The 25,653-nt window shown below is 49.1% G+C and overlaps 1 protein-coding gene across 1 annotated transcript in view; it reads right to left on the reverse strand.

The window, feature by feature from the left end:
• LOC140394090 (myosin-16-like) overlaps positions 1-25,653 on the reverse strand; it is a 123,241-nt gene that overhangs the window by 43,200 nt on the left and 54,388 nt on the right. Inside the window, exons 12-23 of the mRNA XM_072480928.1 lie at positions 24,008-24,157; positions 20,316-20,486; positions 19,434-19,601; positions 17,868-17,994; positions 17,482-17,540; positions 17,078-17,165; positions 16,553-16,670; positions 8,938-9,058; positions 6,130-6,266; positions 4,754-4,835; positions 1,588-1,761; positions 508-735 (exon numbers count right to left, since the gene is read on the reverse strand). Of these exons, the coding sequence (XP_072337029.1) occupies positions 508-735; positions 1,588-1,761; positions 4,754-4,835; positions 6,130-6,266; positions 8,938-9,058; positions 16,553-16,670; positions 17,078-17,165; positions 17,482-17,540; positions 17,868-17,994; positions 19,434-19,601; positions 20,316-20,486; positions 24,008-24,157 (1,623 nt within the window). The remainder of the gene's footprint in view (positions 1-507; positions 736-1,587; positions 1,762-4,753; positions 4,836-6,129; positions 6,267-8,937; positions 9,059-16,552; positions 16,671-17,077; positions 17,166-17,481; positions 17,541-17,867; positions 17,995-19,433; positions 19,602-20,315; positions 20,487-24,007; positions 24,158-25,653) is intronic.

Genomic DNA, 25,653 nt, shown 5'->3' on the forward strand with positions numbered 1-25,653 from the left:
GTCTTGAGGTATCAGGTGGTGTGGAGCCACTGGTTTGCTGTTGTCCAGTGTCAGAATACTGCCTGTAGGAAGGACAGAATTCCGTGTTACTGAGGAGGATTTCTTCTGTAAAATGGGGAGGAGCGGGTACAATTTTTATCTTGTTACTGCCCACTTGGAATGGCGGTGGAAAGATAAGGAATCCAGGACAAATCAGTTCTGGTGGATTCCTACCTGTTTTGAACCTTGCTCCACCTTCAGATTGGGGTCTGGCTGGGGTCTCAAGCTGCCCAAAGCAGCCCAGCAATTAATTCACCTATGCAGAAAGCGGTGGGGAAAGGCTCTATCTCCTTCACAGGATGTGCTGGATGTCAGTGAGACTTGGAGGTGGATTGTGGGGGAAAAAGGGTCTTGAATGGAGCTGTAAGTAGGAAGGCATTTATATGTCTCCAGATTTTAAGTTTAACTTCCTTTGGGCTTCTTATTGCTTTGCAAGGGAAATAATAAGCAGGTAAGTTTTCAGGGTACCTGCTTTTCTTTCTCAGTTTTTACAAGCGTTGACTCCAGACCTTCGAGATCCAGTTTCAGGTCAGACAGCTCTGTCTCTAGCTTTCTCTTGTTACTTGAGAGACTCATGCTGGAGTTCTCCTCCTCCTCAAGCCGTTCCTTCATATCCGAGATCTGATTTTCATATTCCATCTTGGTCTTCATCAGTTGAGTAAGACGTTCTTCCAGGTCAGTTGTATTTTCTTGTTCCTGTGGATGAGGAAAAGAGAAGTGAAGGTGGCTCCCTGTTGATGATGCTAAAACCATTTGTCTTCAGGTGATAATGTCAAAGAATCACACAGTCCATTGTGTCTTCGAAAGAATTATTCAATTGGACTCAATCCGCTGCTCTTTCCCTGTAGCCTGCAATTTGTTTTCATTTTCAAATACATATCAAATCCTTTTTGAAAGTGATGTTCGAGTCTGTTTCTACTACTTTTTTAGGCATTGCATTCTAGAGCATAACAACTCATTGATTAAAAAAAATTCTTCCCATCTCCTTCATCATAATTCCTTTAAATAAGGAATGTGCTGATGAATGAGACGGTATGGATAGAAGCGTCCATTGAAAAATAGGAGACATGTTTGCGCAATTGTAGTCAATGCGGAGAATTATTGATTTGATCTTTGTGTTAATATTATCTAGTACAATCATTGCTTTTTGAATTAAAGATTTTGCAGTATATGATCATATTTTGTGCACTTTATATCTAAAAGTAAAACAGAATTACACATAGGTGAAGATGACTGACTGAAGAGAATTGTATGCGTAGGTAACCCTGGCTTAGTGGGTACCATTCTTGTCTTTGAGTCAGAAGGTTGTGGTTCTAGATTCACTCAAGAATCCAGAACACAAATCTCGGCCGATACTCTAGTTCAGTACCGAGGGAGTACTACACCTGCAAAGGTGCTGTCATTCAACTAAGGCAACTGTCATAATGAAGTCAATCTCTACACATGAACTAAAGTAGAATTGGCTAAATTAGTTCTGAGTAATTTTGAGTTTGTTATGTCAACATGGTTATGACTTGGTTTACTGTTCGCTGGTTGCAGATTACTTACAGCCTGGACTTGCAGTAAGAGATCATTCTTTTCCTGTGAGAGAGTTGCTGTCTTCTCCTCGAGTTCCTTGAGGCGGTTAAGGAGATCATTGGCCTGTGCCATCGCAGTCCTTAGTTCCTCCTCTTTCTGCTTCATCTCATCTTCCTGACGGGCCACATTCAACAGAGGCTTAACCTACAAAGAACAGGATAGAATCAGCCTGCTATCCAAAACCATAGCTGCCAATGGCAGGAATTTTGGAACAGACAGTAAGAACAACCTGCATTTATGTAGTAATCCAAATGCAGAATGCTGCGGATGCTGGAAATCTGAAATAGAAAATGATTGTAATGTACAACATGCCTGGCAAGCATCTGTGAAGAGAGAAACAGAGTTAATGTTTCATGCTGTGACCTGTCACCTGGGTCTCTCTTCACAAATGCTGACAGATCTGCTGGGTATTCACTGCTTTTAGTTCTGCACTTGCGTCGCGTTTTTAACTTGAAAAACAGGGCAGCACGGTAGCATTGTGGATAGCACAATTGCTTCACAGCTCCAGGGTCCCAGGTTCGATTCTGGCTTGGGTCACTGTCTGTGCGGAGTCTGCACATCCTCCCCGTGTGTGCGTGGGTTTTCTCCGGGTGCTCCGGTTTCCTCCCACAGTCCAAAGATGTGCAGGTTAGGTGGATTGGCCATGCTAAATTGCCCTTAGTTTCCAAAATTGCCCTTAGTGTTGGGTGGGGTTACTGGGTTATGGGGATAGGGTGGAGGTGTTGACCTTGGGTAGGGTGTTCTTTCCAAGACCGGTGCAGACTCGATGGGCCAAATGGCCTCCTTCTGCACTGTAAATTCTGTGATGATAAAGGCTGGGATTCTCCCCTGCCCTCCACAGTGGATGTGGCGGCTGGATCTTATGGTCCCACTGAGGTCTGTGGTCATTCAAATTGCTTACCAGCCCACAGGGCGGCACAGTAGCTCAGTGGTTAGCACTGTTGCTTCACAGTGCATTGGACCTGGGTTTGATTCCGACAACGCAGAATCGCCGAGCAGAAACTTATAGCCAAGTTCCGCACACATGAGTGCGGCCTCAACCGGGACCTGGGATTCATGTCACATTACATTCATCCCCCACCATCTGGCCTGCGAAATCCTACCAACTGTCCTGGCTTGATACAATTCACACCTCTTTAACCTGGGATTACCCCATCTCTGGATCTGTAAAGATTTAATCACCTGCTAATGCTCGCATTCCTAGCATTGTTTGGCATCTTTGAATTTGTCTATATATGTGTTTCTGGATCAGACCTCTTCATTCACCTGAGGAAGGAGCAGCGCTCCGAAAGCTAGTGACATCGAAACAAACCTGTTGGACTTTAACCTGGTGTTGTAAGACTTTGTACTGTAATATAGTTTTATGGGGAATTCTATAGACTTTAACAGGATAGAAATAGGCCATTCAGCTCAACTGGTCGGTTCTGGCATTTTCACTCGACAGCAGCCTTCCCCTCCAGCTTCTTAACGTAACCGTTTCAACATAACCGTTTATTCCTTTGTCCCTCATAGGTTTATCAAGCTTCATCCTTAAAAGGATTTATGTTAAGCATGGGTGATGCATTCCAAATTCTTGTGGAAATTATGCATGTGATAAAAGGTGTTTCACGTCAGAAGACATCAGTACCCAACTGATCCCTCTCTCATCCAACCATAGCCCACATATCCTTCCAGCAAGAATGATTAGTGAGAGTTTGGGAACAGTGCCCTACATCCCTGTCCTAAACCTGAGGCATCCAGACAAATGACAGCATCATTACTCACTTTTTCCGGAGGGAAACTAGGCCCAAACACACTGGGAAGTGAAATTTAGGCCAGGATTTTCGTACCCCGTCACATCGGGAGGGTTCGGCGACAGGAGCGGAAAACATTGCGAGAACTGCAAAGTGTGACGTGATTGCCCCTCTCTCCCCCCCCCCCCCCCCCCAATCAGTGACAGGACGTGTTCCTGATGTTCAATGTCAGGGACATCATTATAATAAGTTAACATATGATAATCAGTCTCTACGCCAGAATGATACACCCTATCCTTGTCGGAACATCCATCCACATTAGCGTGATGGCAGAACAGGGTGAACCATTACTGGCCTCTGAAGGTGTGCACCTCGCGAGCAGACCTCAGAGCGGAGCTCAGAGGTGGATGATCATGCCCAGGTACTATCCGGGCACCTCCTTTGGCACTGTCCAAGTGCTGCCCGGGTACCCCAATACTGTTCGGACACGCCACGGTCACTCCCAGACCGTGCCAAGGGAGTTCCAGAAGGGGGGCGTCATTCTCCGACCCCCCGCCGGGTCGGAGAATGGCTGTTGGCCGCCGTGAATCCCGCCCCCGCCCCCGCCAAAGTCTCCGCTCCCGGAGATTGGGCGGGGGCGGGAATCTAGCCGCGCCGGTTGGCGGGACCCCCCGCTGGATTCTCCGGCCCGTATGGGCCGAAGTCCCGCCCAGGAATTGCCTGTCCCGCCGACGTAAATCAAACCTGGTATTTACCGGTGGGACCAGGCGGCATGGGCGGGCTCCGGGGTCCTGGGGGGGGGGCGCGGGGCGATCTGACCTCGGGGGGTGCCCCCACGGTGGCCTGGCCCGCGATCGGGGCCTCCCGATCCGCGGGCGGGCACTCTTTCCCTTCCGCCTCCGCTACGGCCTCCACCATGGCGGAGGCGGAAGAGACTCTCCCCACTGCGCATGCGCGGGAAACTGACAGCGGCCGCTGACGCTCCCGCGCATGCACTGGGAAACTGACAGCGGCCGCTGACGCTCTCGCGCATGCGCCGCATTTCCGCGCCAGACGGCGGGGCAACAAACGCCATTTCCGCCAGCTGGCGGCGCGGAAATCCCTCCGGCGTCGGCCTAGCCCCTCAATGTTGGGGCTAGGCCGCCAAAGATGCGGAGACTTCCGCACCTTTTTGCCGGCGCGATGCCCATCTGATTGGCGCCGGCTTTGGCGCCAGTCGGCGGGCATCCCGCCGTTGGGGGAGAATTTCGCCCGGGGTGTCTGTGCTTTTCCCGCCCGACATCGGCCTTTGCTGATATCGGGGAATATCCCAACACTAATCTCTATAGCACAGGATAAGAACATCAGAAGTTATCTTTTACATGATACGATATCAGAAAAAAAGCACTCATTGTAATGAATACCTTAGTGTAAAGCTTCCACCAGCCCCAGTAGCGTAGTTGCAGGAATTTGCGGATATTCCGCTGAATAACTATTAGTGCCATTCTGGAGATTAAAGAGTGAAAGAAAGGTACATCTTAGCAGCAGATAAGAACTAGCCTCCTCTTTATTAATTCCAATATCACCTTCTCATCATATTTTATTCAGTCATTACATGACAATCGTTCATGCATCAATCATTCATGTGCTTACCCAAAATGTGGAAATGACTCAGACGCCTTGGTTTCGGGGAGAATTAGGGGGCGCGATTCTCCGAAATAGAGACAGTGATCGCACCGTCGTGAACGCCGTCGCGTTTCACGATGGCGTGAAACGGGTGCGGGGACAACCGATTCCGGCCCCAACAGGGGGCCAGCACGATGCTGGAGTGGTTCACGCCTCTCCAGCCTACCTTCCAACCCGCGCATGCGCAGCTGGGCCGCACCAACCTGCGCATGCGCGGGGGACTTCTTCAGCGTGCCGGCCCCGACGCAACATGGTGTGGGGGTTCAGGGGCCGACCGCGCAACAAAGCAGGCCCGGGGGGGAGAGGCCGGCCCGCCGATCGGTGGGCCCCAATCGCGGGCCAGACCCCATCGGAGGCTCCACCCCCCCGGGGACGGAGTGTGGTTTGCACAGAGTAAATCTCAATGCATAGACACATGCAGAGTTAAGTGTAGAGTTTTAGGGGGGCCTTTAGACATATGGGGCTAGATTCGCCGTCAGCGGGATCCTCCGTTGCAGAGACAGCGCACTCACACCCGTGGCTTTTCCGATGGCGTGGGGACAATGGGGACAATGACCACAATGGGTCAGAGGATCCTGCCGCCAGCGGGGGCGCGTTGCACCAGAAAACAGAGAATCCCGCCCATGGTTTTTAAGCTTTCTACCATTGTGGCTTTCCTCATCTCATATTTGGGTCTGCTGTAGACTGATTGACAGAGATCGAATGCTACGATTTGTTAACAGCTCCATCATCACTAACCATGTGACCACCGGGATGACAGAAAGTCGATTAAATTGTCCTTGCCCTTTTCTTTTCTCTCGCAGTGCCTAAGTACCTATATGTGATTTATTGAAAAATATTCCTTTGGGCGGCACGGTGGCATAGTGGTTAGCACTACTGCTCATGGCACCGAGGACCCGGGTTCGAAATCGGCCCCAGGTCACTGTCTGTGTGGTGGTTTCACATTCTACCCGTGTCTGTGTGGTTTCACCGCCACAACCTCAAGATGTGCAGGGTGGGTGAATTGGCCATGCTAAATTGCCACTTAATTGGAAACGTTTTACAAAAGATTATGCACAACCCATATCATAATTGTCATTTTGTACATAAAGTTTTACTGATTGTGGAGTCTCACCTTCTCTCCAGCATCTTTTTGAATTCTATGCGCATCAGCATTCCACGGGATCGAGACTGAATCATTGACATAATCTTTGCCAGTCGGTCATCACGAAGATCCTCTAGTTTAGCCAGAACACCAGCCCTAAAGAACACCTGCAAAGTACACAAAACAATGTGAACTGTATAACAAACAAGTGGCAGATTTGACCTGTATCTTTATGTAAATCAATAAACTATCAGCATCCCAGCACAGCAGTAAACACAAAGGATCATTGCAACCAGGACTAAAGAAATACATCTTAGATTCCTGTACATTCACATATCTTACTCTTAGACGTGGAGCAGATGCTTCCTCTTGTGGGGCATTCTAGAACGAGAGGTCATATTCATAGGATAAGAGGTAGTAAATTTAAAACGGAGTTGAGGAGAGACTACTCGCAAAAGGTTGTGAATCTGTGGGATTTGTGACCTCAGAGTGCGGTGGATGCTGGGACAGTGAGTAAATTTGAGGAGGAGTTAGACAGATCTTTAATTGGTAATGGGTTGAAGGGTTATGGAGAGCGGGTAGGATGATGGAGTTAAGGTCAGGATGAGATCAGCCATCATCGAATGGGAGAACAGAGTGGGAGGGCCAAATGCCCTAATTCTGCTCCTCTATCTTATGAATTTACTCGGTTTCATTTCTGATGTGAACTTGGAGTAAATCCAGAATTGATCTGGCACAAGGCAACCAAGATTGAATAGAACATAGGAACAGGAGAATACCTTTCAACTCCTCGAACTTGTTCCTCTGTTCAGTTAGATCATTGTTCACCTATATTTTAACTTAAGTTGGTAACCTTAGCTTCCTTACCAAACAAAATTTTCGCCATCTGATTTTTGAAATTTTCAACTGACCCAGCTTCAAACAGGCACTTTTGAGGAGAGATTTCTGGATTTTGACTAACCTTTGCATGAATAAATGTTTCCTGATAATACCCTTGTTCAACCAAGCTCTAATGTTATGATTATGCCTCCTTGTAATTTAGCCTACCCAGCAAAGGAAATTGTTGCATTCTGTCTCCCCTAACAAAACTTGGAAGTATTGTAAACTGGGAGTGTAGAACTTCAAAAGGACAGAAACTAGTTGGTGGAGTGGGCAGATGAAGTGGATGACACTGGTTGCGCTGGGGCGCGCCCATCCCGCTGATGGGTCGACTGAGGCCAGAGGGCACCTAGGGGGCTGTCCTGGGGGAATACCCATATGACCTGTGGCCCTGAGTTCACAGTGGGCAGTCAGTGGCATGCGCAGCTGCATGGCTGCCTTGCAGGCCGCAGCAATGGTGCTCTGGGCCCGTCTACCCCAATCCCACAGCCCACTTCCTGGCCACCTCCCGCGACTCGCCCTGGCCCTGGCAGAAGCCCCCGGCCAGCGGCACAACTGTCAGCAAACTGTGGTGATGTTGGACACTTTCCGTCCCCCCCCACCCCTCGCTCAGCAGCCACGGCGCCGGTTTCACGATTTTTAAAAGTACAAGTGAACCTTGCCGTCGGGAATTCACCCCAGTCGAGGCGGAGAATCACGGAGGCCCCGGAGAATACCGGGTCAGGCCCGTCAATGATATACCAATAGCGTTTACTGTACCTGTGTTCTGGAACACTCTGACACCACTGTCGAGGCGACGGAGAAATACCATTTGGCGTGAAATTGGCACCCGCTACAATTTCGCCGTTGGAACTGATACTCCGCCCAATCGCGTTTCCCGATTCCAGCGTTGGATGACGGAGAATCGTGCCAGAATAAGATAAGAGGTAAAGGGACACAGGAGCAGAGGGACCTGGGAGTCTCTGTGCATAGATTATTGAAGGTGACAGGGCAGGTGGAGGGAGCAGTTATTAAATACATAGTATTCTGGGCTTTATTAATAGGGTTTGAGAGTACAAGAGCAAAGAGGTTACGTTGAATGTATACAAGACACTAGTTAGGACTCAGCTGAAATGTTGCGGGGGGGGGGGGGGGGGGGGAGGATATTCCATTGTCTTGCAACCTCCCAGGAATAGTGGAAGGGACAGAGAATTGAGGGGGGTCTCAAAACGTTTTTTACGCTGATGGATTTTCCCCACTTGATATTCCCAAATCTCCTCCAGTCTTCCTTGCTGTAACCCCCCCCCCCCCACACACACACAGAAGTCTACCCCCCCGTCCCCCCGTCGTCGTCCCCCATCCCCCCCCCCCCCCCCCCCCCCCCCCCCCCCCCCGTCGTCGGCGGTGTTACGTCACGTTGGCAGTTTTTACAACAGGTTTTTTAAAATGGGGAACTGATAAACAGAACCTGTTAGGGGCGCAAAGCTAAGTACAGCCCCCGGGGGGGAGAGGATTATGTATGGGCTGTACCATGGCACTGCCCAGCCACTGCCCTCTGACTGCCCACATACTACCCCCTGGAACTGCCAAGGGACAGTGCCAAGGCAGTGATGAGGGCAGTGATGGCGAGAGGTGCTCTGTGGGGGAGGTGTCAGAGTCTGTGGTGGTGGGGGAGTAGGGGTCTGTGCCTGTGGGGGGATGGATTCTATGAAGGGGGGAGTTCCATGTTGGGGGAGAATTCCATGGTGGTCATGGTCGGTCTGTTTTGGACACAGAGTCAATGTGGATTAAGAAAAAGGTGCTAATGACGGGGGAGTGGATCTCAAGGCTGTTGTGTTTAATTCAAATGTCAGTGTACAACTGAATTAAAAAGTAATGTAACAATATATATCCTTTATCCCAAATGAACCCTCATATCTGCAATAACATGTGTAATTTTAGAATTCAAGAGTTTTCTTGTTTGACCTGATGATGTGTTACCTTTGTGTGTCCAATTTTGTACTCATTTTCTTCGAGGTCAATGGAACCAAGGACCAATTCTGATGCTTTCTTGTTATCAACAAATCCCTTAGGAATGACATTTGGGTTCAAGATGTGGTACCTGAACAAAAACAATTAGTTAAACAATACACATTTTATGCAGGTCTAAAGGTCGCATTAAGTTAGCTTTTTAACTTAAGTTAATTTTCTGTTTTGCAGTGATTAAGCCACAACAATTGATTTTGGAGGCAACAAACATTGTTCTATACGTACTGACCCCATCCCTCACCCTGGTCACTGTCTAAAGTTGAACCAAATTAATCAGGACCCTTGGACGGGATTTTCCCATCTGAAGGCAGAGTGTTGATGCCGTCGTAAAAACTGGAGAGTTTAACGACGGCATCATCGGACCGCTATGTGTAGCGATCCTCTGCCCTACAGGAGATCAGCATGGCACTGGAGCGATATAAGACTTGCACATCCTTTTTTTTAGAAAATGTAATATATTAGAAACACGTATCAAAACAGGTCACAGCGAATAAACATCCCGGGAAACATGCTTCCCAACAATCATCTGTACAGTCTGTACAGATTTTTCCCCTTTTTCACTCACCTCCCCCTTGACGAACAGCCCCTCAAACACGGTCACAAACATCCCCCATCTTTACTCAAACCCCCCCTGAAAAGCCCCTTAATTCATACAGAAACCGCCCCATGTCTCAATCCTCTCCTCCCTGGTCTGCCTCATAAAGTCCCTGGTAGACCCTCATAAACTCCCCGGGGGGGCGGCGTGAATCCCAGCCCGCCGCTCCGACGCCGGCTGCCGTATTCTCTGGCGCCGGTTTTCGGGCGGGGCGGGGTTTATGCCACGCCGGTCGGGGGCCGTTGGCAGCGCCCCCCCCCGGCAATTCTCCGGGCCCCGATTGGCCGAGCGGCCGTCGGTTTCTGGCCAGTCCCGCCGGTGTGAAATGGAGATGGTCCCACATGGTGGGACCTGGCTGGGAGTCCTCAGGGGAGCGCAGGGGGATCCAGCCCCGGGAAGTGGCCGCCACGGTGGCCTGGCCCATGATCGGGGCCCACCGATCTGCTGGGCGGGCCTGTACCGTGGGGGTGCTCCTTCCTTCTGCGCCAGCCATGGCGGAGCCCTACAGAGGCCGACCTGCGCATGTGCAGAAGAACCCCCCTGCGCATGCGCAGGAACATGTGCGGCCGGTCTGCGCATGTGCAGAACCACGCTGGCAGTTCTGCGCATGTGGCAACTCGCGCCGGCCCTTCGCCACGGTTGGCATGGCGCCAACCCCTCCAGCGCCAGCCTAGCCCCCGGAGGTGCGGAGGATTCCGCAACTTCCGGTTGCCCGACGGCGGAGTGGTTCGCGCCGTTCTTGCCGCCGGCGTCGGGCCATCCCGCCAATTGCGGGAGAATCCCACCCCACATCCCCAGCCCCAGTCCCTATCTTCAATATTTCCCTGGACGCAGCCTGTCTCCGCAACTGGAGCGCCAGTATGCGGCTCGCCTTCTCCCATACTCATATTGCACCCCCCCTTGCCCTACGCAGTTGCCCTACCGCCCTTCCTGTTGTCAGCCCCTACAACCTTTTCCTCCTCGCCAATCCCTCCATGGTGGGCACACTCGAATATTCCCTGTCCACCTCCACTATCTCACTCACGAGACGGTCATGTTCTGCCCTCCTTTCCCTATCCACACGAGCCTTAAACAAAATAATTTCATCCCGGACCACTGCCTTCATTGCTTCCCAAAAAATGGCCGCTGACACGTCCCCATTCAACTCCACATACTCTTTAATCGCCGCCAGCACCTTATCGCAAAAACCTCCATCCGCCAACAACCCCGAGTCAAACCTCCACCCCAGCCTCTGCTCTCGTCCTGATCTAAACCAAAACCAAAAAAACATGCTGATTTTCTTTTTTTTAATTTAGAATACCAAATTATTATTTTTTCAATTAAGGGACAATTTGGCTGGCCAATCCATCTGTCTTGCATGCCTTTTTGGTTGTGGGGGTGAGACCCACGCAGACACGGGGAGAATATGCAAACTCCACAGTGACCCCGGGCTGGAATCGAACCCGGGTCCTTGGCGCCACTGTGCTGCCCCTTTCCTGATTTTCTTAACCCTGCCATTGATGGCTATGACTTCATCAAGAGCGCTGGAATTCTCTTCCTAAACCTCTCCACCTCTCTCGCTGTACCTTCAGAAGCCACTTCTTAGACCAAGTTATTTGTCCCCTGTGCTAGGATCCCCTCGTGTGATTTGATGCCAAATTTTGTACTAGATAATGCTCCTGTGAAGGACTTTTAGACATTTTATGACATTTCATAGAAGTTACAGTGAAGAAGGAGGCCATTTGGCCCATCGAGTCTGCACCGGGCCTTGGAAGAGCAGCCCACTTAAGCTCACACCTCCACCCTATCCCCGTAACCCAGTAACCCCACTGTGGTGTTGGGTGCTCTGGTGCACAGATGAGCCAACACAGTTGTATGTGGTACAACTCTATTTTATTTTAACTCTTATAATACAGTTCGTTCTGGATACTCTGCACGTGCTGTCTCCCTGAGTGTGTTTGGTAGCAGATGTGTCCTGGTTCTCCTCTGCAGCTAATACTGACCACCGGGGGTCGTGTCTGTGCTTTTATATCTTTCTGTCATTGGTTGTGGTGTTGTGTGTTCTGATTTGTCTGTTGGTGTGTCTATCATGATGTGTGTGTTTGAATATCATGACATCCCCCCTTTTTACAAAGATATGTGCCTACGTGGTTATAAATATAATTGTGTCGTGAGTGCATCTAAGAGTGTGTGTGTGTGTTGTGTACAGCGTGTGTATATGACGTAACTATTTACATGGGGCGATGTCGGGTGCGTCACACTAACAAGGTTGTACCATAACAAAACTTGGATGCGAGAGAAAAAAAAAACTTGAACATTGGTCCGGTCAGACGATATCTGGAACAATAAACAACAACAGGTTATAATACAGAAGTGTTTGACTTTTTGAACGTATGAACAGCGTTATAAGTCCAGTCTAATGGGTGACCGCCTCAAGAATGGGCAGGTCCTCAAGCCGGTTCAGCTGTGGAGATTTGGGGTCACACTGGTTCACCTTGGACTGTTGGAGGTGATGCTGTTGCCGAAGTCTCTACTTTACCATTTGTTGTACTTCGTGCAGTGCTTGGTTTTTTCATTCGTGCAAATATAACATTCAACATCTTTGTTAGTGGTGCCTTGGCTGTGGTTTGGTTCTGGTGGCGATGGAAGGGGCATGATCCGTGGCATCTCCACGAAGTCATCCTTGGGAACCAGTGGAGGATCCGGCGTGTGCGTACGGTTCAGTTGCGAGCGTGGAAGGCGGCGCAAAGCTCGCTGATTGCGCCTACGCACCAATCCATCCGCCCTGCATGCCAGGAACAAGGTGGAGTCTTTTTTCTTTTTATGTTTGTGGTGGACGGCATCTTGTAGCCGATGGGTCGTTGCCATCGAAGTAGCACCATCACTAATATCATGCAAGGCGATGACTGTGCCAGATGTGGAAGTTGGCCGAGACCGTGCACGCTGGTTCCGGCCACCTGCTGTGCCGGAAGGGCGACTCCGCAGAGAAACGTCGAAGCATGTCGCCTTGGAGAGAGAATTGTTGCTCGCATCAACGTCTGGCGATGGCGCGAATTGGTGTGTCCATCTTGGACCGCCGGTGCTGGTTGCCACTGCCGACCCAGTGGGACTGCCACGCGATCCATTCCCTGTCGCCGTGGCATCCGCCGTCACCCTGAGCGTGCCATCACCGAGGCCGCAACACCGCCCGTCCGGAGCAAGGTCTGGCGTGCGCAAATCAGAGTCGGCGCTTGGCTGCTCCCCATCTGGAGTCCGGTCTGCCTTCCGTCGATGCCCCCCGTCCGGAGTCCCAACAGGTTCACTGGAGGCAGCCGAGATTCCCTGAAGCTGCACTTCTGGAGTCGGAACATGCAGGAATGCACCAACCAGTGGAGAGGCTCGAGCCATCGAGGGTGGAAGCGGTGCGCCGCCACCGCAGTCGTCAGTGGTCCCACCGTGCTCGTCGAGTGCCTCGGTACGCACTAGGCGAGGTCTGTCACCTTGCACCTTTTGCATGGGAAGTGGGATGCTGTCGTCACTCGTCTCACATCCCGTGGATAGATCCTCATTAGCAGCTTGCTGTTCACTAGGGTTGGATAAATTGTCAGAGTTTTCATCTGGTGGTGCACACCATGTCGGTGGACTGTCATTGTCTTGCCGTTGTCCTTCATTTGGGCTTTTCTTCTTTGGAATTTTAAATCTTCCCCCAGACATTGCAGAACCTTGTTTATTACCCCCAAATTCTCCCATATGTATGGTCTCGAATATAGGATCCAATGTTTCTATCGACATTGTACTATTTTCCAAAGAACATTCCGTTTCACTTTTCTTCTCAGGTACCTCATATGTATCTTTGTCTAATGTACATGCCTTCATGGTCTCTGGGTCTGATTTTGCTGGGACTGGCATGGTCACAGTCTCTCTTTTACTGTTCTCAATTGCCCACATCATACTCCCCATACATAACTGCTTAATCACTGGGGTTAGTGTGGTACAATGGATAATCGGGTCGACCTTATCTGCATCTTCACCATTAGTGGAAAGCACACTTGGTTCACTTGAAACTGCTGTGGGTTTTAAATTTGTTATCTGGCTACTCGATGTCGGTGTCCTCAGGATTCTTGCTCCAATGTTCTGCTCATTTATCAGTGGAGTGTGTATAGGTTCAATGCAATTAATGTTCCCCTCAAGGTTTGAAGAGTCATTACTGACTAACTGCTGGTCTCCGAAGTTGGGATTTTGCGGCGTTGTGTTGAAGGGAGACATTTGTCCCTGCTGTAGATATGATTCAGGTTGTGTTATTTCCATTACCTGAGGATCAATGTCTTGTCCATTTTTTCGATCCGTACTAAAACACTGGTTTAGTCTGAGTCTGCTCCTTGCAAGTTAAACATTCAATAAATTTCTTTAGCAAATCCTCAGCATCCTTCTGTGGCCGTGCAGCATTATTAATCTCTGTTCGGCTTTAATGATCCTGAAGGTCAGCGCATAAACCTTTTTTCTTCGGGCTTGGACGAGGCGATTCCTTTGGCTTGTCTTCAGTTGGGCTTGAACAGTCATCAGCGCTGTGCCCTTCATTGTAGCATGAGAGACCTTCATGGTCATGCTGCTGTGTAGTGGAGCATGGTAGGCTGTTATAGCCTTCTTGCTGTTCACGTGAGCATGGCAGACTTGCATCATCTGCCGCTGGTTGGTCAGGAGAGGTTGCTAGACCCTCATGGTCTTGTTCCTGCAAGGACTGCACATTGGAGTCTTGCGTTGCTTCTATCGTGGAGGCTGTCCACGAGCTCTCTGTGGAGGCTTGTGACACTGGAGTCACTTCTTGTTCGTGCAAGGACTGCGCTCTGGAGTCTTGCGTTGCTTCTATCGTGGAGGCTGTCCACGAGCTCTCTGTGGAGGCTTGTGACACTGGAGTCACTTCTTGTTCGTGCAAGGACTGCGCTCTGGAGTCTTGCGTTGCTTCTATCGTGGAGGCTGTCCACGAGCTCTCTGTGGAGGCTTGTGACACTGGAGTCACTTCTTGTCCGTGCAAGGACTGCGCTCTGGAGTCTTGCATTTCTGCAATTGTGGAGTCTGTCCACGAGCTTGCTGTGGAGGCTTGTGACACTGGAGTCACTTCTGGTTCATGCGAGGACTGCGCTCTGGAGTCTTGCATGTCTTCTTTCATAGAGTCGGGAACGTTGAGCGGGACGTGGACCACGCTCTGTGTGGCAGCAGGGCGCTCTCCGTGTGCTTGCACCGCTCCCTGTCTGTTAATGTCAGGCTGCAGCATCATCCGGTACTGATAAGTTGGAACGTCATATCTGCTGGATTGAAGATCCTCAAATCCGAAAAATGAATCCGCATCTGCGTCGGATTCAATGTGGGGGCCGCCAATGTGCAACACGAAAGGTTCGTCCGAGTCATAGTCGTATAGGACCACGGAGCTATCATTGGGCTCGCGAGGTCCGGAAACACTGTAAAGATCGTCATCGAAGTATTCGAGGTCGGAATCATCGGCTTGTGCGTAGGTAACTGCTTGTCGGAGGGTTCTTCGGAGGTCAAATTCATCTCCTGGGTCAATTTGCGGCACTGTGCTGTCATTCCAGGTGAGGGAAGGTTGTTTTACAGCTTTAACAGATTTTTGTTTTTTTGATTTGGGACGTTTCCCTTTTAAATTGGATTTGGGACGTTTCCCCTTTAAATTGGTGCAGTCTGGGGCCTCTGACATCCTGACGCTCGGTATGTAGCACGTAGGAAGCGACTGCGCATGCTCAGATCGCTGTTCTTTTACCGATGGCCGTTTTCTTGACTGCGCATGCGCAGCATCCCGCGCATGCGCAAATGAAACTTCCGGTTCTGCGCACTGCTCGCGCAACTGTGCTAGCGTGATACCTTTAGCAAGATGGCCGCCGACCTCGACCCAGCCCTCTCTCAGGCCCGGGATTTCGGCCTCTGGGAATTCGGGCTCCGGGATCCCGGCCACGAGGTGAGTACTGCAGCTTTTCTTACCTTTACTTGCCGATTGGATTGCGTTTTCTTCACAGTACTTGGAGAATTTGTCCAGGACTGCCTGGTAATCGTACCTTTGCTGCCTCCTGAAGAACCTGAACCTTGTGAATATTTCTCTTGCCCTTGCACCGGCGATGGTGAGGAGAAATTCAATTTTTTCGCTATCATCCAGGTCTTGGAGTTCAGCTGCCACCAGGAACAATTCGAACCATTGCCGGAATCGCCGCCAGTTTTCGCGGAGATCGCCGTAGCACTGGAGCGGCTGCGGAACCGGGAGCTCTATCATTTTGCCTGGGCACTGCTGGTTGTCTCTGTACACTGAGGTATGCCGGCAGGTATCGATCCACTCCTGTACCATGTGGTGTTGGGTGCTCTGGTGCACAGATGAGCCAACACAGTTGTATGTGGTACAACTCTATTTTATTTTAACTCTTATAATACAGTTCGTTCTGGATACTCTGCACGTACTGTCTCCCTGAGTGTGTTTGGTAGCAGATGTGTCCTGGTTCTCCTCTGCAGCTAATACTGACCACCGGGGGTCGTGTCTGTGCTTTTATATCTTTCTGTCATTGGTTGTGGTGTTGTGTGTTCTGATTTGTCTGTTGGTGTGTCTATCATGATGTGTGTGTTTGAATATCATGACACCCACCTAACGTTTTTGGACACTGAGGGCAATTTAGCATGGCCAATCCACCTTACCTGCACATCTTTGGACTGTGGGAGGAAACCCACGCAGACACGGGGGGAACGTGCAGACCCGCATTGACAATGACCCATGCCGGGAATCGGACCGGAGATCCTGGACCTGTGAAGCAACTGTGCTAACCAGTGTGCTACCGTGCTGCCCACTAACATTCGTGGTGTTACATAAATCAATTTGTTGATTCTTATGGTGATAAATGGAAGGCGACAACTTATTTCCAGTGACCCCAATGTTAGATTGTGTCATTATAATGAAAAGCCGAAAAACAAACAGTGCTGGTTGTGTTGTGACTGGATAGAAGTAGGCTGGGATATACTTGCCTCTGTTTGAACTCAGGATACTGCAGTCTATTGGGGAAGCCTTTCCTGCAGATACGGATTCCCTCCAGCACACCATTACAGGCCAACTGGTGAAGAACCAGGCCGGCATCACACACACCTGGAATAAAATTCACACTCTTACATTTAAAAGGGCTCCAATGGAGTTGGGCCAACGTTTAATTTTATTGAATGGATATTATTATCACTCAATCTCAAAATCACAACCTGTCAAATCCCTTCCAATTTGTTTCAATTCTATCAAATTCTTGAGCAACAGCGGGTCTTGGTTTAAATGCAAGCCGCTGCCCAGTTCTTAAAATATTTTCAGAGTGTGGTGAGAATGTGAACGTGCTACCAAAAGGAATAATTGACACAATAGCATAGATGTATTAAAGGGGAAGCTAAATAAGAACACACAGGGGAAAGGAATAGAAGGATACGCTGAGAGGATTAGATGAGGAAAAGCAAGAGGGGGAGAGTAAATTCTGGCATAGAGCATTTGGACTGTTACTGAACTGGACTCACCTGGCTGTTTGTTTTCATTTGGCACGATACAGCGGACAAAGTGGGGAGCTGTGCTGCGCAGTGTGGTCATCAGCTTGTTCAGCTGTTCCTGTAATGTTGAGAAATGGCACAAGAAAAATGGCTGCAATTAAGTGAAATTAGGCAAGGCAAATAAAAAGGGGGGGGGGGGGTGGGGTGGGGGGAGGGGGTGGTGGTCAAAGTTTGGTGCAGGTAAAGAACGGCGCAAAAATAATGACTGACTCGTCCTTGTGTCTGGAAAGGTGAAGGGAAGCAAATGAGAAAAAGGAGAAGGAAGAGATGAGGCGCCGAGCACCAAAATGGGACAAAGGCAAAATAAGACAGAGAGAGGAAGAGAAAATTGCTGTCAGCTGTTTCTGTTGGGGAACACTGTGCAGAACTCTTACCCTGTAGAATGCAGAAACTGTCTGGAAAGATGAGCCTTTCTTCTGCTTCTTACCGCCAGCTGCAAAGTGATGGTTTTGACATATAAACAACTGCATTCGATAAATAAAAAGCTCTCAAGAGTTTTGTGTCGGAGACAGAACTCAATTTTAATGTGTACCTCCATGCCCAAGCACAGGTGGCATATTAGGTGTCATAGTCCATAACATAGAAAGACACGCCAAGCTGGTTTACAAATGTTCAATCAAAAATTCATCAATGTTAAAACATTTACCAAGTTGGCAAAAATCTTTGAGAGAAAATTGTATTTTATCCTTGGTTTCCACCTTCTGCCTTATCTCTTTGTCAAGCTCACGTTACTGATGTCCCTACATTCTGCAGACCTCACCTGGTGCTTCCTCTTCTTTGAAGAGGACAGGCAGCAAAGCCTGAGAAGATTTCTGGAAAAGACCCACCACTGTTTCATTCAAGGGATCCTTGTTCTTCTCCAGCCAACCTTGAGTGCTGTAGCCAACCTGAAGAGGAGAAACAGCAAATGGTATTAACAGCAACAGCACCTTTAATTGGAGCTGTGAGCCTGCAGACAACGACCAACCATGTTGGATGGCAACTGAATGTCCTCAATATGGGGTGCAGGAGATGTTAGTTCCCTGAAATGAGCAGGTGGGCAGAGTGGAAAGATGGGTGGCTGAAAATCCAGAAGAAAGATGAACATAAGAATTGGGAACAGGAATAGGCCATTTGGGCCGTTTGAGCCTGGTCTGTCATTCACTAAGATCATGGCTGATCGGATTTTGACCTCAACTCCACATTCTCTCCTGCCACCACTACCCTTTGACTCTGTTAGTCAAGGATTTATCTATTTCCACCTTAAAAATATTCAATAACCAAGACTCCATTGCTCCTGGGATTTTTCAACCCGTCATGGTGGGATCTGCCGCTGGGAATCCAGTGGACCAACCAAAAGTTCATTGCCATCTGGCAGGACAAAGCCAGCATCAGTCCAGGCCAGGAAATCCTGCCCCTCATCTGCACCTTGGGCCTCATCATGGCTCGGGGCAGGGTTTGAATGGCCCTTGTGGTTCGAAGCTGGGAGGGATGAGGGAACCTTGGGACAAGGGAAATACCAATGTTTTTTAATTGGGCGGGGGTGGAGTAATCCTGTTCCTCCTGGTGTACAATGGCCTTCAGATTCGAGAACAGCAACTTAAATCATTATAAACCCCCATCAATATTGTGAATCCACTAATTATGTTAAATGAGACCACAAATATGTTTCGAGTTAATATTAACTAAAATAGAACTTGTTTGTGCACAATATTCTGATACTGATAATATGTTTTATTGTTCTTTGATCTTTAGGGTTTTGGCAAAGGTTGGTATGACCAGTACAGGCTTGGAGGGCCGAAGAGCCTGTTCCTGTGCTGTATTGTTCTCTGCTCTTTGAACACATAGGAATGAATGTTAATTTGCAAGGGTAATGTGTGATCACACTTGGATTTATCATCACAAATGATTTCTTGTGTCAGCGTTAGAGAATGTGCAATCCGGCACAAGGTTTTGCTGTGGAATATTCTTTAATCAGCTCTTGTGAGGTTTAACAGGTTGAGAACAATATCTGGGTTTATTGAAAGCCTGAATGTGGCAGACTTGATTTACCATGCATTAAATGGCCAGTTAGTCATACACTGGTGTAACTGAGGGGGTGGGTGTAATTGGTCCGTGGCCGTTACATGCAATGGGTTGCCGCTGTATCAGCATGCTCGATTTAAACCGTGCCCAATTTTCTTTACCAATTTATTTCAGAGTGGATTTGCCATTAGCCTGTTTGGAGCTATTAGTGTTAACCAATTTAACTGCATCCCTCACCCCCACCTGCCCAACACCCACTGCCACCAAGACATTTTTTGGAATGTTAGAGTGGTGCACTTTTCCAGAAGCAGCGAATGTTTACCGTGCCAGCATAGTGGACAAGCTCAAAGGTAGCTTGCGATTTGCCTTTCGGTTTCAGGAAATTATTGGACTTCCCCAAATGGTTGTCAAACAACGCAGCCTTGAATGTTGCATCAGTGGCCTTGGGGAACACGCACTGCTCTTCCAGGATGGAGAAGATGCCCATGGGCTGGAAACAAACAGCAAGAAGAATAGTCACTGTAATAAATCACAACTGTACCATTTCTACCAATTAAAACATATTTGTGAAAGCTGCAATGTAAAGATTGTTTATGCCACCTGAACCAAATTCTAAATAGACGTGGACTAAAGACATAGAACTGTCTTTAATTCGATGCTAATTGGAACGTTTATTCAGAGAGGTGAAGTTGATGTGGGATTTGGAAGATGGAAAACACCACGATCGTGCAGAAAGGAATGCCCATCTGGTGACGATGCGCAATGTTGGCACAGCTAGCTTTGCATTGCGTCTGATTGTTCAATACTCAGAATGTGTGATGTTGGCACTGGGAGCTGAAATGCGTTCATTCGATGGCAATGCAGTGCCTTACCTTGGCAAGTGCAAAATTCACAAATAAGAGTCATGGACATCCTGGGCTTGACCATTCAGCCCCTTGCATCTCTCATTATCCAGCTGGAATCTCTAGCCCGTCAACTTGGTTCTTCCTCTCCAAAGTTTTACTCTTTTGTTTCAGCCCTCCAGCACCAAACAACAATAAATTGTGTTGAGATTGCTCCTTTTACACAATGAAACTTCCTGAAGCACTTCAGAGGAGCCTCATAAAGCAAACTATGACAGTGGTTCACACCAGGAGATTTAACAACAAATTCACATGATCTTTCTTTTGAGATGTGCTTGTGTAACTTTTCTTGACAAAATTACCTTCTCCAGCAGCTCAATGCAGGCTTGCAGATCCATGCCAAAGTCAATAAACTCCCAGTGAATCCCTTCTTTTTTATATTCTTCCTGTTCCAGGACGAACATGTGGTGATTGAAAAACTGTTGCAGCTTCTCATTGGTGAAGTTGATGCAAAGTTGCTCAAAGCTATTGAACTGCAAAATGATAAGAATAGCAGAGAATAAGACTGAAGTTCTTTTTCTATCTATACCCTCGACCACTAATTCACTGAAAAATTAATTGATAATACTCATTACCTTTATATCTATAACGAACAGCCCATTTATTTAGAATGTAAACTTTACATCCAATTTTTTTTTTAATCGTCTTTTCGTTGTCGATCCACTCATCCTCTCAAAGCCCCAATTTTTAAATACACTTTTTCATCCACAAGGCTGTATTAGATTGCATAAACTTTCCAGCAACAGGCCATTTGGCTCTTGTAATCTATGACAGTGTTTATGCTTCACATGAGCCTCCTCCCACTTCATTTTACTCTCTCAAAATATCCTTTTATTTATTTCTCCCTGGCATATTTTTCTAGCTGCCCCTTAAGTGCATCTATGCCAATGGTGGGCAACCTCCAGCCCAGGAGCTATATGCGGCCAATCGGGGTTCTGAGTGTGGCCCACGAGACATTTTGTTGACTGTTGCCCGTGCGCAGGGTTGCCACATTCCGCTGGTTTCCATCCGCGTAGATTTTTTCCTACCTGTACGATTAAAATTAAATGCACGTAAAGTAAGGGTGCATGAAGTGAGATATGTGCTGATTACTCACAACATTGACTGTGAGAGCCGTACACTTCTTCTGCATCCAATCAAAGCGTAAACATTTATTTTGTTTTTGCCACATGAGGTTGATGATAGTTCTATTAATATATGAATGATTAAGCATTTTGTATAATTTCTTGGGAAACATTCAGTGTGTATTAAATGTATTTAATCTTATTCTAGGGTCATGGTTAGTGAACAGGCCCAAATTCAATCTTGCGGCCTGTGGTAGTCACCGCTAACTGTATATTGGATGTAGTACCTGTATATTAGATGTAGTACGGTAAGGCTCCTGTACTCGAGGTACATGGGTAAATCCCTGCCTGCTGGCTCCGCCCAGTAGGCGGCGTATAAATGTGTGTGCTCACCGGAGCTGTTCCCATTCTGGCAGCAGCTACAGGAGGCCACACATCTGTGCTCAATAACGCCTCGATTATTCACCGAGATTACTCTCGTCTTTGTAGTAATTGATAGTGCATCATGGCCCACTGAGATGAAAGAGGGCCACCCATGCAGCCCACTCACTAGCTGTGGTTGCCCATCACTGATCTATGCCATTCACTTCAACCAGTTCATGTGGTAACAGGTTCCAAATTCTAACCATTCCCTAAGTAATCCGATTTTAATTCTCTCTTTAATATATTTGTGACTGTCGTATGTATAAGTCCACTTGTTTTGGACTCTGCACAAGCGGAAACGTCATCCCTCTTATCTACGCTATTGAACCCCAATCTATCATCCTGGGCTCTGGGTCATAACCATTTCATACATGACTGGCTGCAATGCTACACTTGCTGCAAGGAAACATTCTTTTATTTATTTGTGTTGCAAAAGGTGCTCTGAACTCACCGGAATTGCGACTTTTCAATGTGTCTCAATATCAGCACAGATTGACATCTGGGACGGGATTCTCCAACCCCCCCCCGGCAGGTCGGAGAATCCCCGGGGGGCGGCGTGAATCCCGCCCCGCTGCCGTATTCTCTGGCGCCGGTTTTCGGGTGGGGGCGGAATTCATGCCACGCCGGTCTGGGGCCGTTGGCACCAGCCCCCCCCCACCCCCCACCCCCCGGCAATTCTCCGGGCCCCAACGGGTGGAGCGGCCGCCTGTTTTGACCAGTCCCGCCGGCGTGGATTGGACATGGTCCCAGGCGGCGGGACCTGGCAGATATGTTTGCTGGTGCGGTCCTCGGGGGGGGGGGTGCGGGGGGATCTGACCCTGGGGGGGCCACAGTGGCCTGGCCCGCGATTGGGGCCACCGATCTGTGGGCGGGCCTGTGCCGTGGGGGCACTTCTTCCTTCCCTGCTGGCCCCTGTGTAGGGGTCCGCCATGGCTGGCGCGGAGAAGACACCCTCCTGAGCATGCGCCAGAATACGCCGGCCGGTCTGCGCATACGCGGAACCACGCCGGTGTTTCTGCGCATGCGCTAACTCGTGCCGGCCCTTCGCCGCCGGCTGGCGCGACGCAACCCCTCCGCCACCAGCCTAGTCCCGGAAGTGCAGAGAATTCCGCTACTTCCGGTCGGCCCGATGCCAGAGTGGTTCGCGCCGTTCTTGGCGCTGGCGGTGGGCCAATTCACCGATTGCGGTGAATCCCGCCCCTGGTCTAACTCCAAGTGACAATAAATATAACTTGCATTCTTTATTTCTGATCCATTCCTTATTCTTGCATAGCAGGGTTATGCTTTTCAAAACATTGGGGACTCATTTAGATTTTTTGAGTGATAGTGTAAAACACAGTTTCAGAAAAGCAAAATACTGTGGATGCTGGAAATCTGAAACATAAACAGAAAATGCTGAAAAAACTCAGCAGGCCTGGCAGCATCTGTGGAGAGACAAGAGTCTGAAGAAGAGTCATACAGCCTCGCAACAGTAACCAGGGGCAAAATTCTCCCCCAAAGGCGCGATGTCCGCCGACTGGCGCCAAAGACGGCGCCAACCAGATGGGCATCGCGCCGGCCCAAAGGTGCGGAATGCTCCGCATCTTTGGCGGCCTAGCCCCAACATTGAGGGGCAAGGCCGACGCCGGAGGGACTTCCGCCCCTCCAGCTGGCGGAAATGGCGTTTGTTGCCCCGCCAGCTGGCGCGGAAATGCGGCGCATGCGCGGGAGCGTCAGCGGCCGCTCTCAGTTTCCCAGCGCATGCGCGGGAGCGTCAGCGGCCGCTCTCAGTTTCCCGCGCATGCGCAGTGGGGAGAGTCTCTTCCGCCTCCGCCATGGTGGAGGCCGTAGCGGAGGCGGAAGGGAAAGAGTGCCCCCACGGCACAGGCCCGCCCGCGGATCGGTGGGCCCCGATCGCGGGCCAGGCCACCGTGGGGGCACCCCCCGGGGTCAGATCGCCCCGTGCCCCCCCCCCAGGACCCCGGAGCCCGCCCACGCCGCCTGGTCCCGCCGGTAAATACCAGGTTTGATTTACGCCGGCGGGACAGGCAATTTCTGGGCGGGACTTCGGCCCACCCGGGCCGGAGAATCCAGCGGGGGGTCCCGCCAACCGGCGCGGCCCGATTCCCACCCCCGCCCAATCTCCGGGAGCGGAGACTTCGGCGGGGGCGGGGGCGGGATTCACGGCGGCCAACGGCCATTCTCCGACCCGGCGGGGGGGTCGGAGAATGACGCCCCAGGTTTCTGTCTCCACAGATGCTGCCAGAGCTGTTGAGTTATTTCAGCATTTTCTATTTTTATTTATATAAGCAATGTCAACTTCCTATTTTACAGCTCCCTGATTTTCACTAAGGAGTGGCTGATCTAATATCATTTGTTTTACAGTCAAAATTTATCTTCATGGGGGAGAAGATTTCATTTTGTTATGTACAATTTTTCTGCTTTAGTAATTAGCAGGGACAAAGAAGTATTGTTTCCTTTTTTGATAGCTTGAGTTTTAAAGTTCCTGCATGATGGGGACACTTTACCTCAAAGATCTCAAAGCCAGCAATGTCCAACACGCCTATGAAGTACTGACGCTGCAACTTGGTGTCCAAGGTCTTGTTGATTCTTAGAACCATCCACTTGAACATTTTGTCATAAACAGACTTTGCCAGGGCTCCAATTGCATTGTAGCACTGAAAAAGATAAAATTCCCTTCATCAATATAATTTTTGTCGATAATGTCAGATGGCTGCTATCAGTTTGTATAATATGGGAATGGAATAGCTTTGAATGTGGGCAGCACTGTGGTGTCATGGTTAGCATTGTTGCCTAACAGCGCGGAAGTCCCAGGTTCGATCCCGGCCCTGGGCCACTGTCCATGTGGAGTTTGCACATTCTTCCCGTGTTTGCATGGGTTTCGCCCCCACACCCCAAAGATGTGCTGGGTAGGTGGATTGGCCACGCTAAATTGCTCCTTAATTGGAAAAAAATGAATTGGGTACGTAGTTTTTTTAAAAAAAGGAATAGCTTTTAATTTATGTTGGAGTGGAATCACTCTGTGGGATGGGGCACTGATGGGAGCAGGTAAGCGCAAGAAATAGATTCACATATTGAAGTTCAGACGAATTTTAGCTCCATGACCTCATTCACGCAAGCAAGATTGTAATGCTGGCCGGCAGTGAGCTTTGCGGATGAGCAGTGGGAGAGACCACATCCAGAGTGAGATACAACCAGAGTGAGTGTGGTTATTGGGAAACTTGAAACAGAGTGGGAATTAGGTGCAGAGCGGGAAGAGGTGCTGTTTGCATTTTCTCCTTGCTTTGTTCCTTTTTAAATTCTCAGTGAGTGGTCTTGTCCAGCTGCAGTAGTTCAGGCTACAAGTGAGAAAGCTGGTTGGTAAGTAGTGAGTAAGGTCGGTAAGTCTTTACTACTTTTATCACTTATCCTGCGGAGATTTAAAAAGAGCGGGAGCCGAGAGTCCGAGCGGAGGTTTAAAAAGAGTGGAGGCTGAGAGTTAGAGTGGAGATTTAAAAAGAGCGGGAGCTGAGATTCCGAGCGGAGATTTAAAAAGAGCAGGAGTTGAGAGTCAGAGCGGAGATTTAAAAAGAACGGGAGTTGAGAGTCAGAGTGGAGATTTTAAAAGAGCGGGATATCTCTGGGCAACAGGCTGAGTTTGAAAAACGATCCAGGAGTGACATCATAGAAAAATGGTAAGTTAATTGGCTGGGAAATAACTGCTCATTTGTATTACCTATTCTAAATTGCTTCAGATTAAAGGTAAAAAGAGAAATATTTTACAGATTAGAGAGTCTAAAAACTAGCTGGAAATTTAAAAAAAACTATGTGTTGTACCTGTATGATGTGGGAAGACTATGAGTGATGTAGGTAGAGAAATCCAGGAAGGGTGGGTTGCAAGAGCCTCAGCCCTCGTCCAACAGGTTCGAGATTCTTGCTCCCTGTGTGGATGAGAGCGGGGTCTGAGGGAGGATGAGCAAACTGACCACAGCACCATGGTCCAGGGAGCCATTCAAGTGGGGGCCGAGAAAGGAAATGTAGTCACACTGGGGAATAGCAGAGTTAGGGGCAAGGACACTATTCTCTGTGACCAGGATCGAGAGTCCCGAAAGTTGTGTTGCCTTCCTGGTGCTGGGGTTCGGGATATCTCATATGGGCTGCAGAGGAGCTTGGA

Source organism: Scyliorhinus torazame, chromosome 17 (assembly GCF_047496885.1).
Source record: "Scyliorhinus torazame isolate Kashiwa2021f chromosome 17, sScyTor2.1, whole genome shotgun sequence".
NCBI lineage: Eukaryota > Metazoa > Chordata > Chondrichthyes > Carcharhiniformes > Scyliorhinidae > Scyliorhinus > Scyliorhinus torazame.